This window comes from Polyodon spathula, chromosome 19, assembly GCF_017654505.1.
Source record: "Polyodon spathula isolate WHYD16114869_AA chromosome 19, ASM1765450v1, whole genome shotgun sequence".
NCBI lineage: Eukaryota > Metazoa > Chordata > Actinopteri > Acipenseriformes > Polyodontidae > Polyodon > Polyodon spathula.
Window position 1 is genome coordinate 29,398,277 of NC_054552.1, and position 17,647 is coordinate 29,415,923.

General features: G+C 36.1%; 1 protein-coding gene across 1 annotated transcript; it reads left to right on the plus strand.

The window, feature by feature from the left end:
• Window positions 1-1,332: 1,332 nt before the first annotated feature.
• Window positions 1,333-17,472, plus strand: LOC121294544 (electron transfer flavoprotein subunit alpha, mitochondrial-like). Its single transcript, XM_041218332.1, has 12 exons — window positions 1,333-1,387; window positions 2,846-2,952; window positions 3,465-3,546; window positions 3,933-4,015; window positions 4,988-5,087; window positions 6,174-6,284; window positions 6,830-6,931; window positions 7,433-7,501; window positions 7,686-7,768; window positions 12,390-12,455; window positions 14,397-14,477; window positions 17,259-17,472. The coding sequence occupies exons 1-12, from the start codon at window positions 1,333-1,335 to the stop codon at window positions 17,295-17,297; spliced, it is 978 nt and encodes a 325-aa protein (XP_041074266.1). The 3' UTR covers window positions 17,298-17,472.
• The last annotated feature ends 175 nt before the right edge of the window (window positions 17,473-17,647 follow it).

Below are 17,647 nucleotides of genomic sequence, written 5' to 3' on the forward strand. Positions count from 1 at the left end.
GCTACAAGTGTTGAATTCGATTGAAAAAAAAATTCACCACGTGTGTTATTTTGACCCACTAAAACTGGGTGATATATTGTAGCGATATATATATATATATATAATATAATATATATATATATATATATATATATATATATATATATAATACAAGACAAACTTTGGTTGGCGATATTAAGATCCGCCACTGTTTACATCAGTAAACTAAAGTCCAATAAGTTAGGAATTCGACACTTTAGGGGAGACCAAAGCTGGTTGTGTGTATCCACAATAAAGAATAGGTTCATAATCAAATATAACAGCATACGTGAATTAATATTGATCAATAAAGAATAAAAGGCTCTGGCTATTATATCTGATAGAGCACAGCGAGGAGGTACAGTGCCTGTCTTTGAGGAATACCGTGTAACAAGGTCTGGCAAGGTCTATATCCGTGCTATTAACAAGGATGAACTATGGATGAGGGAACATGTTAAACAAACACATATGTATTCAAGAATATGTTAGGATCTGTACAGTAACATATTATTTTTTCTTCAGTTAGCAAAAAACAAACAAACACACAAAAAAAAAAAAAAAAAAAAACCCAAAACATAAACAAGCTGCTGCCACGCCAGTAGACATTCTGTCGTTAAAATATTGCCCTGTCAAGGCTTGAAACGATCGGGAGTCTCCGCTCTTGCAAACACTGCTGGAACGACTTTGTAACTTCACCGCGAGGTCTGGTTCCAATAAAGTTTTATTGACAGGAGTTGAGTATGAGGACCAATCAGAAAGCGAGTCGACGTGTGCTTCCCCTCGCGAGATCTGGTTCACGGTAGTGTGTGTGTTACCCTTAGCCGGGAGACAGAGGTTGACAGCAGAGCAATTGAGTGATTTTGGGAAAGATGTTTAAAATAATAAACAAACAGACCCTCAGACAGGTGGTAAGTACAACCACCAGGCATCGGAAAAATGCGAATTAATTAAATACGTACGGTTAACAAGAGATGTACTGGAGAAACGGTTTTATATCCCCAGTGTTAGTGACACGGCATAGGTCAGGTTAATGTGTGACATAACTCCGCTACTGTTTAACATCATAACTGTGTTATTGGTTTTGCATTTAACTAGTATATGTTGTTTTTGTGCTGTTTAATAAAATTTACACGTCAACAAATATGTTGGTGCACTGTGTTCATTATTGACGCACCCGAATCTCGTTTACTTCTGATTCATCATTTCTGAAATTGCTGCAATAGTGACCTCTCTTAAAGCTGTGCATTCTTTGTATATCTGCACACGTTTATAATGTCGGAGAGGACACAGACGCACGCTTTTGAAATTCGCTGAATGACCACAGCTAGTGGATTGCAGTACTGCATATACTATAGGGAAGAGCACGCAGGTTCGCTTAAACACATTGTAGAGCGTTTGTTTAACTACTGCAATGGATCGAGGCTAATGGTTGCTGTTTGTGTATAAAATCGCATCCACCAACAGTGATCGAGCACAGAAAACACTAACCGAGCTATTGCCCAATTTGGCTGAAAGAAAGCCAAGCTTCTGCAAGTAACATTGTAGCCCCCTTGCCGTGCGGGCTTTATACACGGGAAGAGGGGTACAGGTTACTTTACTGTTAGTCACTGCGATTAATCATGGTATTGTTATTAATCGGTGTACCATAGTTAAGACTTTTTTATACTCCTGTCTGTAGCTCTACCGTGTCATATTCTAGGATGAAAACAGCTGTCAGACAACATTAAATTAAGTTGCACAACAAAACATAGAGCTAGCTGTCATAGGGCTACTACAGTGTCAGTGAAGTGTAAGAGTTCTACTTACATGTGCATCCCTTACCAGTATAACATGGATATTTTTTTTTTTTTTTTTTTTACTTAATTAACAGTTTGCCTATTTTGGACTGTGATCCTTTTTTTAAGCAAGTACTTGCTCTGTTGATAATGGGACAAGGCATTTGACTGTGTTTATCATCTGGCTTGAAGGGCACCTCTATGGTCCCAGTAGTGGAGCAGACTTATTTGCACAGGACATTGCAATTTTTAGCCAACGACTTCATTATGACAAGTTATAAATTGAGCCAGCAGGCTTCTAGAACCTAAGTTAAGCTGACAAATGTATATCATTTTTAATTTTTTTTTTTTTTTTTTAAGTTTACTAAATCAAATATAGTTGTTTAATGAGAAGCTGGTGATTTTAATTAACATAGACCCCTTACCCAATAAAACATAATTTGCTTGGAGTTGTAACTTATCTACTTTAACTCCTCTTGAAGTGAGCTGAAACATCTCATGTCTGTGCAAGGTTAAAACACTCTGTCACTTTATGCATGCTAAATTAAAGAAGTGCCTCTTTACATAGAAGTTAATGTGAAAAAAGACAACCTAACACACTGACTTCAAGAGCTCCAAAAAGGATTTAAAACATTATATATATATATATATATATATATATATATATATATATATATATATATATATATATATATATATATATATATATATATATATATATATATATATATATATATATATATATATATAATATATATAGTATATATATATATATAGTATATATAGTTTATATATATATATATATATTATATATATATATATATATATATATATATATATATAAGTATATATATATATATATATATATATATATATATATATATATATATATATATATATATATATATATATATATATATATATATATATATATATATATATATATATATATATATATATATATATATATATATATACTATCTATATAAGCATTCTAACAGAGAAAGTCCGGTCAGAAGATGTGTCAGAGTCTCATGTAATATATTAACGAGAACACACCAATGAGAAGCTAACCCCTATCACTCTCAATGCCATCACTGCTGCCAGTAAGCTGGGGGGAGAGGTGTCTTGTTTGGTCGCTGGCACAGACTGCGCTAAGGTAAGTCATTTGTGTTCATTTCCACTAACAATTAGCTCAACTGTGTAATGTAATTGAGAGCCAGGTGGAATGCAGCAGGAAGTTAGGTGGGTCAGCCTCAAATTCCTGATATTTAGACGTCGTCCCTTTCTTTTCACTCAAGGTTCAGGTTTCATTCGGTGCCAAAAAGTATAAATTACTGGTTTTTAGGAAGTTGAACAAAAGTCAAAGTTCGAAACAGTTAGGCAGCCTTTTAAAATGAGCATCCTCATATTTCTTGAATCGGCTTACAGTAGAAAATACAACTGTACTACTGTTGTGAGCAGGAACTTGAGTAATTATGGGACTGTGTCCATCAGCCCTGTTTGCACACCATACACATACACACATGTTTATTCTATTGCAATTTGTTAAATAGTACAAGCTCTTGTAACTGTCCTGTACATCGTTATAGCAGTGAAAGAATATTCCTAATTTGAAATAACAATTGCGTGTGGTATCTTTTTAACCCAGCATGCATCTTTTGCCTTTAGGTTGCAGAGGAATTATGTAAAGTGCAGGGTGTTAAAAAAGTTCTGGTGGCCGAACATGCTGCATACAAAGGTTCCCTGCCAGGTAATCTGCAGTAGGTTTTTTTTCGCCACACCCTTTGATGGTGTTATTGTGTGTGTAACTAATAACAATTTACGTGTTTTAAAAATCTGTATTATTTCAAGTTCTATAGAAAACATTCTGGACTGCCAAAAACTATAACTTTGCTAACAGAGAGATGAAAGTGAAAGACAATGTATAGTTGAGTATTGCTGATTTGACGGTCTCTTGCTCTCACACAGTGTTCTGTTTGTCAAATAAGGCTCTTTGCTGTGAAAAAAAGTTAGATGCAATTAATCGTCACCACCAAACTCCATATAACCCCCCTATATGATAGCATGATAACATCAAATGTAAAGTAGAAGAAAAATACTATAAAAATGTATACATTTGTTTTATCCCCGCCACAGAGGAATTGGCACCATTGATATTGGCCACCCAGCAGCAGTTCAGCTTCACTCATATCTGTGCAGGAGCCTCTGCCTTTGGAAAGGTAAGAGAAGACTTTAATGTTGGTGTTTCAGCCTCTCCCATTGAACATTTTTACAAACATAGGTTTTTAAACCTTGCACTTGTAGTTAGCAAATTGAGGTCTACAATGATATAGTGTATTGTACAATGCTCCCAAGTTAATTGGATAATTCGCAGTTTCCACAAGTGTGGAATGACTTCCCACAGCCTGAATTACTTTCCAGAAAACAGTAACTTATTTCTTAAAATAACAATGAGATAAGGTGTGAAGTGATACATTGTAGTTCTCGAGTCGAGGTGAATGAAGACTGATCACTGTTCTGCACACACAGTTTTGAAGATCTATATTAGTTCAATTTTATTTCCATAAAGAAAACCTTTCACACAACATAGCAGCATCTTTCTCTATTATGAGTTCTGTGTAATCCATCTTTCCAAAAAATATGTGTCAGCTCTCTGATATAATGGTATTTCAATCACATTACAGTACATTAAACAATATTGTATATCATATTCTTCCTCTTATTGACCTAAGCAGGATATAGGATGCATCATCTTCTGGTGGATAGTATTTCATTTTATTAATAAAACGCTTGGGTTATCATTTGTCAGATAGCACTTTTAATTATTATATCCTCATTTTCAAAGCTGAAACTCATGGGTTGTTTACACTAAAAGTCTTAGCGTTACCCTTAGGCTGAAACCTGAAACAGTTTGTTTAACTTTTAACTGTTCATATTTAAACAGCACAAGGGGGCTTTATTTCAATGTGTTTTGGCAATACCAGAGACATGCCAATGCAGTTTCTGCTAAATATTCAAGTGCATATACTGAGTGGTCTGTATAAGAACATGTTATTGTGCATTGCTGTTTTAAAACCGTACAGGGGAATGTGACAGATGTTTAAAACAGAATTTTCCTGTTAATAATGTTTTCTGTTTAATTTAATTTAATTTGATACCATTCCTAACTGTTTTGCATCTAATTATTTTAGAGTCTTCTGCCTAGAGTAGCTGCCAAGCTTGATGTTGCCCCTATTTCTGACATTATTGCGATCAAGTCCCCCGACACCTTTGTTAGGACCATCTATGCTGGTGAGTCTAATTGCTGTGTGTTTTGTTGGTTTGTTTGTATGTTTTCTTGAGTTGGTAGACCAGAAATAATTGGTAATTGGTAATCATGAAAATAGTTTTCTTTTATAATTGTCCTCTTGCTGAACCAGCTTCAAGATACCCACTGCATTTCTATTTCCGAAACAAGCGTGTGAAGCTAGTCCCACAGGGCATCGCTAGCCTTTTCTCTAGGTTTTTTTTTTTTTAAATTAGCAAATGTAATAGAATTTTAAAGAATGTTCAAAAGAGAAAGATCCCTAGCCTATAAGGAACCCAGCTGGCACTCCACTTAGTGTCTCTCCCAGTGGTTATTATGATGCTTAAAAAATCTTGATGTTTTTCGAGACTTTTATATTGGGGGCAAAAAAAAAAAATATTATAAAATATAACTAACGTTGAATGGCATTGGACACTTAATCCTTGGAAAGGTCTGAAGATTGGCTGCAAGCCTCATATATACAGGTCATGCTGGAAACCTCCACGTTCCTTATTCTGGCACTCCAAATTACTTTTCGCTGCAATGAATAATCTTCTAAATTAGTTTAGTTATGAGATGTGGAACCTCTGGTGCTGTAAGATCTCTGTAATAGACAGCGGCTCCCTTACAAAGGAATCATTTAACCGTGTTTCCTCATGTGTTCGATAGTTTGTCTAAAACAGGATGGTGCTGGTGTGTTATGTGGACTTTGAGCTTGCAAAGACTTTCACTCCTGCTGAAAAAGCAAGGAGTAGCTCTTAACCTCCAGAGTGAAGACAATGAGTTAACATGTTACCTGCACAATAAGGAGGATCAGTGAACATGGTTTCAGTTGCACAAACACACCTCTTGCCAATTGCCATATTATGAGTCATAATAGCAGATCCACAAGCATTTCAATGCTCCTTGAACCATAGAGAGTGAATCAAACTTTTCATTTTATTTATTTTAAAGCGCAGATACTGTAATAGCAATTTCAGCTACAAGATCCTTCTGCGTTGTGATGCTTGTTTTGGAGGGTTCAGTCACGCAGTTGCTGGGGAATGATGTGCTGTTTAATTTGTAATCCTCCTTGGTTTGGTTTGTTGTAGGGAATGCTCTCTGTACTGTGAAGTGCAATGAGAAAGTGAAGGTCTTCACTGTCAGAGGAACGTCCTTTGAGGCAGCACTGACCACCGGGGGCAGCGCCACTTCGGAACAAGGTGAACTTTTAACCTGCATGTATACTCTGAAGGTGTTTTGAAAGATGGATCGTAATGTAACTTTTGAAGAATTTGACTTTATAAAAGTTAAAAGGAACAGTGTTGCAATAACAAAAATCCAAAAGTCTGTTTTCACTTTTACAGATGCTTTATCAAAGTAAAAGTGTTGAATGTTTTTCTTACACTGTTTTTGTTTATAAGTTATATCTTACTTTGCAGAATAGGAGTGTCCTAACTAGTAAACATGCATTAAAGTTAAATTCTCTTTTTAAGGAATTCCATTATTATTTGCAATAACATCTTAGAGAAAGCGATTTGTATAATTCACACATTGCTGCAGGTTCACCAGGACAGTATGTTGTTTTTAACTTGGCTGTGCAATGCATTCTGGTACTTGTGGTCCTGCATCTCGAAGAGACAAGTAACTGATGCATGGCTGCATTGAAATGTGAAGGTCTTCCCTTTAAAGATGGTCTTCTAAGAGGAGCACGCTGGTGTATGTGTATCTATGCGGATATTTCATCGTGTGTTTTTAATTCCTGCAGTTTCTACTCCTGTTCCGGTTGGAATGTCTGAATGGCTTGATCAGAACCTGACTAAGACCGATCGTCCAGAGCTGACGAGTGCAAAGGTGGTGGTGTCGGGAGGTAGGTGCAGGAGGATTGACTGTTCATAACAACATGTAGATTGCAGGGAAATGAAAGAAAAATAAAAACTGCTTACTGATAAAACTGTGGTCAAACGTCTGCTTTACACACATTTCATAGGAACCTGTACTTGATTTTTGCAGCCTTTGTAAGCAATCATTGCTTTCCTTGACATTTTTTTTCATAAAAGATCAATCATCATTTGTATCCGGTCTTAAGTCCATGATTAGGAAAACCAATGTGATGGTTTAGTTAAGCTGTTTAATAAGAATATTGTAGCTCTCTTCTTTTGTAAGAAGTAGAATATAAATACATGACATGTTGTGAAATATAAAAAACATCATATATAAAGCGCTTTGTTAAGGTGGTACACTGTGAAAGGCACTATATAAGATAAAGATTTATTGAATAGTGCTGTATGAAATATTGCAAGTGGATCTAACTGTGTTCAAACGGGTCCCCTGTAACTGCTCGTCATTTTGTTTGCTGTTTTCTCATTAGGGAGAGGGCTGAAGAGTGGTGACAACTTTAAGCTGCTGTATGATCTGGCTGACCAGATGCATGCTGCAGGTAACACCTTGTCTGGTGCTTTCGTGTACTTTGCTAGGAAACAAAGTTTGATGATTTTCCAAGCAATGGCGGATACTACTTCCCTTTGATTTGATGGCGCTGCATCCTTCTGCTGTTTGCCCTCTATGGTGATCTGTTGACCCCTTATTAACATCATTAATACTTAAATGTCTTTTGGTTACAGTTGGGGCTTCAAGAGCTGCTGTTGACGCTGGATTTGTCCCCAATGACATGCAGGTTGGACAGACTGGAAAAATTGTGGCACCTGTAAGTAACAAAATATTTTCTTATTGGACTAAAACGTCAGTAGTTTCATTTCATACCAGTGCAGAACTGCTGAACAGGACATTTGTTCTTCATTTTACCTCTCCAAATGTCAGGTTCGAGTTGCAAAGCAGCCAAAGGACTCCACAAGGGTTGAGTGTGGGGTTGCTGTTTTTGCAGTCCCCTTGGAAGTCAAACCAGAGTATCGATTAAAAGACCGTTGAAAGATATCATGAGGGATGCCTCCTGGCAATGTGATGAGACAATGTTAAGGGTTATGGCTTCTGAGCAAAAACACAACTGGAAGTCGTCGTCGTTTATTTATTATTTATTTATTATATGATATGGTACTTTTTGTCTCTTCCAAATAAAAAAATCTAGAAGATCTGGCTGCATTATTTATTTATTTACTTCTACACATAATGGACAGCAACATATACAGAGCCTGGGAAGTTATCTGTTGATTTGAAGATAGAAACACATAAAGAAAACGTCCTTGGGTATGTCTTTTCAAAACAACGTACAGTATGTTGTGTGCTGTAGTAGGTAATCTAGCATTGTTATTACAGGCTGTCAATCAGACTTTTCAGGAAACTTCCAGTCAGACCGTATGGGGTTTGCAATATGTTGCTGCACAATACAATCCCAGTGTCACAATCCACCTTACCTGTTTGGGTGCCATTTTGGATGTTCATGCATGCTTAAAACATATTTAAAAAAAAATAAGGTTCAAAATGGTTTTCTATTGCTTAGCAGTGCTTCCAGTCTAGTTGACTGGCTGGTATTCCCAAAACATCTTTTTCATCCTAATACTCTATATAAATATACCTTTTTAATGATCAGAATGCAGCCAAGGTCTGTTACTTTCACAATAATAAAATATTGATTTTTATGTATATATAGAGAAAAACAAGAAAAAGAAAACAGTATTTACGTTGCACAGATATGTGTCACTCTATTCCACTTAGTTTACCACTGAAAGTATCATTTGATTACATTGTGTGCATGACTGGGTGTCCTGCCCTTACCTTGATTTGATTGACTGATGCAAAATTTTGGATTTGAATCTCATTTTAATTAGCATAATCAGCAGGCACTTTCACTGGTAGCGGTATTTGTATAATCAAGTCATTTTAAAGAATGCATTACATTTGTATTTATTTCATTCATCTAGTTGCATCTTTTAGTGAAATTACAGTTGCATTGAGTTTTCCAGTTCACTGTTCTGTAACTGTTGTTATAAAGTGATGGTATGGCGTGGTCTTCCCAAAGTACATGTTTGATAAAGACTGTGTGGTACTTTTGTCAGTGTTTTGTAGGTGTAGAACTGCAAGAAGTGTTTGAATACACTGAAGAGACCTTGCTGGAGAATTTAGTTTTTTTATATATACACATGCAGTAACAGTTTGAATGAAAAATATTTTCAGCAGTATTTTATTTTTTTTTTTTTTTTGCACCGTACGTATATAAAGCGCTTGTAAATTTGTTTTAGGATCTCAAATGTAATAAGGCTTAAAAAGGTTAATTTTCCATTAGCGTTTCTGCAGGGATTCCCCAGCTGTCATTACCCTCACATTAAGGGAGTTTAAACCTCCTGAAATTTAGTTAATGGCTGATTTTAAAACCCTAAATCATTTACCAGATCCATTAGTGTGCAGGCTGAGAAGTGCAGCGAGAGTACACCCGACCCCAACACCGCGCATTTCCGCCAGCATTTGGTGGTTGGTAAAGTAACTTTTATAATAAACTTTTATACATGCATTTTTTTGTATAGGTAGTGCAGTATTCCTGTAATAATTCATATTATTTTTTTGATTGCTGCCTTTAGGGTATTTATGTATTGTTGGGTGAAGAGTCTGCCCCCTTTATTGCCTCATTAGTGTAACTGTCTGTCACTTCAGTGTCATGAAAGAGCTTGACAAAGTTTTCTAGTTGAAATGTCAGTTTACAGGAACTTCTAGAACATTAAAAGCAATTTATTTGGTATTTTCTCCATTCCTTTCTTAATGCAAATGTCATTTCAAGGATAGCATGGTGCTGCTTTAACGTGCATTTTATTGATCACAACAAGGCATTTGCATTAAATAATTTGAATATTATTTTTTTTCAGTGCGTTTGAGTTTTTTTTCACATGTGCAGTTAGTTATAGGTTTGCAACATTTGAAGTTTTTGAGTCTGAAACATCCTTTGGTTCAACGCACTGTACAAGACAGAATAAAACAAAGTCAAAATAAAATGCATTTGTATAGAGAAGTAGAGCAAAAACAGTTTGGTAATGTTAGAAATAAATAAAATAAAGAAGTGTATGAATGTTACTGAGTGGGTCAATAAATCACACCTGGGGAAACCAAAGGAGAGTTAAGAGTGGCAGTATTAACACCCGCCACTGATTAGATCGTTTACAATAGACCCCTTCCTTTATTTTGCAACAGACCTCGGTATCTCCCAGTCTGGACACTTGTGTGAAAATATCTGTGCAGTCAGTTGTGGGAGTTTTGCATTAAAAACAAGTCCAGCCTTACATACACTGTACCTCTGCTTCAGTGACACAGCAGAGGTACAGTGGTTCAGTGTATGGAGCAACAGCAAAACCTGTGTTGTTTTATCTGTCTTCCTAAATGCTGCTATACATCATCATGTCTTGCTACTCTCAGAGCTGCTTTGTATAGTTTGTATCTTGTGTTCTAGCACTCTTTGTCTGGTTTCACAGTCCCCCAGTTAGAACAAATCTAGGAAAACCTAATGTTACCTTAGGTAACAAATGTATGTGTGTACTAGGCGTGTTCCTTGAAGTTTCTCTCTTATCTCTGCGGATATGGAGAGGTTGATCAGATTACTTCTGCCTAGGAAATACTAACTACTGTATGTAGTATTAATGTATGCAGTTAGGTTTATATAGTTGTATGACTGAATGATTAGTTTAATACTATTGCATTTATTATTTCTTAAAATATAGAATCTGTTGTATTTATCTTAATGAAGGTGTCTTGGGCGGGGTTTGTTACTTGCCTAGTAACAGGAATAGTTTCTGCTGTTTTGTCTACATTAGCATAACGTACCTGGTTGATTAAACTTACTTCTGGCTTATTGTAAAGCGCGTATGTTCTAACACCTGGCAGTAGGGTCTATGTGCGAGTGTATTGATTGTTGCGTCACTGTTGGGGATTTTATTAATAGCCCAACAGGTGCATTTGGTGCCCTGTCAGCAGCTATGTAGAGGAAGGGATAGTGGGAAGCAGATGCTGATAGCTTTGGGAAAGCTGACCAAATTGTTTGACCATTTGTTTCTCTCTCTCTCTCTGTTTTTCACTCTCTCTCGCTCACTCTCTGTTTATAAATATATCTACCCAGAAGTAGCTTTGTAGCAGAGATGTTTGCATGCAGCTGGGGACTCGGGGTGTACTGGCTAGCTTTTTCCCTGGCTCGTAAAAAGCACTAGATTGACGGCCCCTTTCGTACTGTGTTATCCGTCCTGGCTTTTAACTCCAGGAGAACTGTGTTCACAAATTGATGCTCTGCTCCTCTGGGGCTGGTGCAGAAACATTAAATTGTACTGAAATATTCATATGTGAGTGCATTTAGCTGAAAGCAGTTGATGTGGTGCTCCCAAGAGGGCAAACAGAAATGCTGCTGGGCCCGGCACTCTGGCAGACACCCTGAGCGCTCTTCTTCAGAGTAATTACACACACACTGCCTGATCAAAGTCCTTGAAAAGCTCCTTAAAGTGAAGATGGTTAAAGCAAGACTCAGTTGGTCTATATTTTAGATACTTTTTAGCTTGTAGCATTCAAAACTTAGGGCCAGGTTTTGGGGCATTTCATTGTTATGATGAATGTGTCCAAACTTTTTTTTTTTTTTTCTTAAAAGTTTTATATTATTCTTTTTCTTCATTGAGGTCTTGGATAGATATTTGTTGTTGTTGGTTTTTTTTAAATGGGGATTGCAAGTATATCATTCACTGTTCATGTCCCGTCAATCTCAGTTCTAACAAGCAGTTATCCACACACACTGACTTTTTTTCACAGTACTAGTTGAGCTTTTAAGTCGTTGATTTTGTGTAACAGGGTGGAGGCTGGGCACGAACCTGCGCTTTTAACCCCATCTCATCTTGCCACAGGGGACAAAATCTGTGTCTGCAGTGTATCGCACAGCACTGCCCACTACACGTGCATTGGCATACTGACACTTAATGATTGTGTCCTTAGTGCATGTTTTGTTTGTTTTAATTATTTAGTTTTGCAATTTGTAACTGCAGCAAAGGCAGATATCAGAATAGAGGAATGGGTTGACATTCATTCAGATTGGTATGTTGTCATTAGAAATAATATGGGCCTAGTCGTAATATAGTAATCCTTTTTTTTTGTGTGTGTTTTAGAATTATTTACCAATATCTGATTTATGACTTGCCTGCTTGAATTTCCTGTACGGTAATTTACTCAAACAAAATACTGTGTGTGGTATTTATTACCTAGTGTAAAATATTTATACCTCAATATTCGTATTGTTATTCATATTGTTTACAAATTATTGATTCTTTTTTCTTCCTGTTTTGTCAGTTGATAAATGCATACTTTGATTTCCCCTAAGAATGTTTAGCACACTAATGATGTTTTTCATTTTGCAGGAACTTTATATAGCTGTCGGCATTTCTGGAGCTATTCAGCATCTGGCTGGCATGAAAGACAGCAAGGTACATCATGGAGACTTTGTAATGTTATGCTTGACAAATATGTTAAGGCTTTATTGGTGAATATAAGCAGTGATGTATTTTGGGTTAATTGTCTGAGGTCTCTCCAGAAAGCAGGGCTTATATTTTTCCATGCAAAAAACAAACAAAACCTGTTGATTTAAAAATTAGTTGTCTGGTCAGATTTAGTTTGGGGATTATTAACATACTTGATATATGAAGATGCAAAAATAATATCCAACATACTTAAAGCTATGAAATATATTAAGAAATGTTGTGGATTAAACCTGTAGAATTTCATGGACAGTACATACATTTACTAGCCATGGTCAGTCAGTTTACAAAATAAACATCAACTTTTTAAAAGAAAATGCTTTCTGGAGCATTCAACCCCATCAAAAATATTTTCAAGTTCCCCAGTCCGACACGTTGGTTCATGCATGAAAGTGCCGTATTTCAATTATGGGAATATCTTGCATTCCATGGAATTAAAGATGCTTCTGAAATCCCTGTGTCCAGTGGCTTCAGTTATATGAAAATGCAATAAAAAAAAGGTAATGAAACTTTAAACAGGGTTGTTCACTCCAGAGTGCCTAGTGCCTGTGCGTCTGATTGCAAACTTGTGCAAGTCGGGTTGTCGATTTGATGTTTCATTCTTTGCAGCTTTGAGCAGCAAATGAAATCCCTTTGTGCTCGGCAGTCAGATCTCAGCTGAGTCTCTTATAACACCTGTTTAGAAATCGAAATGGTTTATTTCTGGCTTATACTGTTATTGTCATGCACCTGTTTAGCCAGTTGTGTTTTAGGGATGCTCGAATGTTTTGTACATATGGTGTGCACGAGGTTCAGGCCCCTACACTGAGAAACATAAAATGTGAAGAACATAGATATATTGTGTTTTGTGTATATGTGTGTTTTTAGGGGTGCTGTTGTGGTCCCACACACGAGATGCTGAAACTGAGCCCTTTGTGCTGCAAGGTTCCAACTGTTCCATCCCTTTTCCCCATGCTCCACTGTTGCTGCTTGCTAGCTTTTATTTATCTACTGCGTATTTTCCCCCAGCCATCTCTGAACTGCTCAAGTGATTTTTATGCAAACTCCATAGAGCTATTGGGAGGTAAAGCTATTTAAGATAAAGAATGTGGCACTTTTTACATTACTGATCTCTAAAAGAGAAGGAACAGAGTATATTACATGTAGTGTTCATTTTAATAGATACCTTAATTATACAATAGAATAGACTGCCCTTAAATTGAGCAGCAGTTAGTTGTTTTAGTCTTAAAATATATTTTCCAGCGTACAGAAACTTGCTGCCTTTTCCCCTGAACTTGGCACTCGTGTGGTGACCCAGTTTAAAAAAAAAAATAAAAACAAGTAACGAAAGGGTAACTACTTACATATTGCCTTGAAGAAAACTGTTTTATGTAAATGTGAAATGTAACAGTTCTTGTGTAGCCATGACAACAGTCTCCCAAGTGGATTTCTTCTACCATGTGAATTATCTGCTTCGGGATCCTGTACACTTAAAGGCTGTGTTTTTAAAAGGGAATCTGAGAAGCTTTTTAAAGAACGTTGTATAATTTATTTGTATTTTTTTTTCCATACCATGCTTCAGAGACTTGAAATAATTACATATCCATCCTACCCAGAAAATTATCAGACTGGCTTGTTACATATGAAAATAATAATTTTATAGAGATTTTTTTTTCATAAGTCTCACAATGTCAGCTATTCTATTATCTCTCTTATTATAGCTTACTGTATTCCCTACTCTGTTTTTGCCAGCCAAATTCTGTTTGCTTTTTAAACATTTCTCTGAAGTTCTGTAGCTCTTTTTTAAATGTATTGTTCTCTGGTTTTACCTTTATTTTCAGAAAAGCTCTGAACCAAGTGTTTGAGAGCAAGGACTAACATTTTTAACATTTATTTATTTATTTACTTCAGACAATTGTTGCAATAAATAAGGACCCAGAAGCCCCTATTTTCCAAGTCTCTGACTACGGTTTGGTGGCTGACCTTTTCAAGGTAAGCATTGCTTCATGTGTGGTGTTGTAAACTCTCTATTTCCAAAAAGAAAAACATACTAATGTGCGGGTTATGAAACGTACGTTTTAAAATCCAGTATTTATAAAAATCAACAAGCAAGCAAATGTATTTCTTAACTCCTCTGTAAACAGCAAGACTTATGTTTATACAGAACAATTTATTTAAAAGGCAAACATTTTATACTGTAGTTTTAACGTTGAGGGTGAGTTGGTGTTTGTTACGCTTACAGATCGCGCACACTTTCAATGTATTTCAGAAACGCTGTAAACTGACTAATTCATTTCCAGCCTTTGAGTAAACTGCACACTTTCAGCATGCCATGTTTATGTTAAGCAGCTACTGATAGCAGTTAGTGTTTCTCTGGTTCATATTATTGCTCACAGTGGGGAAATGGGTGCAGCCTGCATTCAAATCACTTTGTATCTCTAATTCATGATGGCATTTAAAATTTCAGTATCTGTTTCCTCCATGTGATGTAGGCAGTTATGACAGGTAAATTGGGGGAAGTTACTTCAGGGAAACTGTAGATCTTGGGTTTCTTAACATATATGAATTCTTCAGAAATGTTATTGGAGTTCATTCTGCAGGCACTATGGAGACTATCCCGTCACTGCCAGCTTTTAATGTGGTCACTACACTGATGTAGCTGTATGTCTTCATATACATCTAAATTACTAATATTTATATAGTCCTTTTAAAAGACAATTATTTATTAATTTATATTCTCTGCATGTAAAAATGTATATATTTGTATTAATTTGCAATTGTAATATTTCAGTGATTTGCTTCTATTCATCTGTCAATATTGTTACATTTTAAGAAATGTATAGAGGTATCATTTTCTCACTAATTGGTTTATTGCATAAATGCCCCTATGATGTTTAATGATATACAAGTTCTTAATTGCACTAGCGTATTCCAAGGCTGTTTGTATGCCTGACTAGAGAGTAAAAACCCTTGTAAAGATGTCACTAAATATGAAATATTAAATCTCATGCCTAATGGACATTTCTAATTCAGCCAATTCTGCCTGACTGACAATCAGAAACATTAACAAATTTATACAGTTATGGTTCACCCAAATATCACTTTATCTGCAGATTCAGTGTCTAAAAACTTTTTACAAAAACATGAACTATATCTTGTCAGGGATTTACTCTAATAATATAAAAGTGACAATTTAAGAATATATTTGAATGTCGACATAGAAAAAACAATGTTCAGGTTTGAATGGGGTTTTTTTGCTTATAAAATGAGGGCTGTTTAATAAACGTACAATATCCCATTACTTACCGTTGATTCTGAAGGATAAACTTCATAAGCCTTTGCCAGTTGGCTAGGCAGAATCTAGGGGTCAATACTCGTAAGTGTTAATCTCTCCACTACAATAATTATTAGCCTTTTTAAAGTTTACAGAAACCTAATTAAGAATCAATATCTGGCTAATAAGTACGACTATACTGTGAGCATGTTTAAATATTGGTTGTTGGCTAAGCCATCTGAGCCTTTGAAACAGGATACAAAGAGCTTATTTAACTTAACTGTGATATTTTATGTTTGTTTCTTGAATTAAGCAGTAGATATTTACATAAGTGAAATACAAAACAGATTTTGTGTCAAAATTTAAAAATAGAATTTAGCAAGCATCCTTTTTTTTGTGTCTCGTCTGTAGAACATTTTTATTTAAATGCTGGAAAGCAAATATAGGTACAGTAGTTATGGCGCTAATAGTTATCTACTGCCCTGTAGCCCTTTGCTTCTACCGGAGACATATTGGCAATGGGCAGTGGTAAACCTATCTTTGGGTAAACAGTCGGAGAGCTGCCAATATTTAATACTAGTCCTGTACTGAAGTCTTCTGTTTAGTCTGTAAACACAAGCATTTCAATAACCCAGAGACAAAGCGACATTCGGAAGAAGCAACATGTACACAATTTCCCTAATAAATTTTGTATGATGCATTATTCCACCTAATGGAAATACAGATCTCTTAAATAATTGAGAGCCTGAATTCATGACTGGCAGGTTCAGCTAGGGATCCTTCTGTGCTGGGATGGCCAGCAGGCTCCTTCAACAGGAAAGGTAATTGATAGTTAACACAAGTAACTGGTGTAGGGTTCCAGGTTTATTTTCTATTGCCTTCTACCTACTGTTTACATGCATAGTTGATTTTTGTAGTGCTGTTCTAAGTTACAGTGCTGGATGAATTAGGGCTGGATTAGGTCTCTGATAGATGTGGTGTGACAGGACAGAGTGCCAGGGCTTTGGCACAGTTCCTTGTTTACTGTAAATGACAGAGTGGTGTGTTATGTTTTTCTTCATTTGCCTGTCCCTAATTACTTATTTAGGAGATCTGTGGCGCGTGACTGGCCCGAGTGTTTTAGTAAAACTGTAAAAGTGATGGGTAATAATACCTAGCTGAGCTGTGACCCAATGGCTATCGCTTTACCTTGGATCATTTCTCAAGTAACAGCTTAAAATATGAAGCATTGGAACTTACCTAAACACAAGTAGGGGGGAAAAAAAAGGTTGGTTTATTTTGTATTCTTTACAGAATAATTATATTGCAAAGTGTGTGTGTTGATCAGCGTCATTTTTTGCATTAAGAGGGAATCAAAATCTGGATTTATCTGTTTAAAATACGTATGTGTTATTATGGCAACACCCTGAACAAATTCTGCAGGGATGGAGCAATTGTTGGACAGCATGGTATAGTCCAGCAACATTAACATTTTTCCAACTTTATTTTTATTTTTTAAGGCTGTTCCTGAAATGACCGAGCTGCTGAAGAAGAAGTAATCTAGGAACCAAACAACCTCCTGCCACACTTAACAGGAAAACTGTTTGTTCTCCAAATGTACGCCTGGGAGGGGAATAGCAGCCTTAAAAACAAGGCTCAGAATGCGTTTGCACATGTTGCCTTATATTTGTTCTCTGTCATTTGTGTGGTTTGTAATTAAAATCATTTTAATTATTTGTAGCTGTTGAATAATATGCATTCACAGATGTAAGTGGTCTTCAACAACAGTTGCATGCAGTTAGTTAAAGCAGTGTTTATGAGCAGTTTTTTGAGTGGTCAGCTGGTGGCTGAATCTGGTAATCTCCAATTAGAAGCAGGTGGGGATCTGCTGCTTGATAAATCAAGGAAA

What these genes read in the sequence shown, in the direction of transcription:
- LOC121294544 (XM_041218332.1), top strand. Translation starts at nt 1,333, where the DNA reads ATGACCACAGCTAGTGGATTGCAGTACTGCATATACTATAGGGAAGAG. An exon ending in CTGGCACAGACTGCGCTAAG is followed by an intron (nt 2,953 to 3,464) that starts GTAAGTCATTTG and finishes TTTTGCCTTTAG; the next exon opens with GTTGCAGAGGAATTATGTAA. An exon ending in AAAGGTGGTGGTGTCGGGAG is followed by an intron (nt 6,932 to 7,432) that starts GTAGGTGCAGGA and finishes TTTTCTCATTAG; the next exon opens with GGAGAGGGCTGAAGAGTGGT.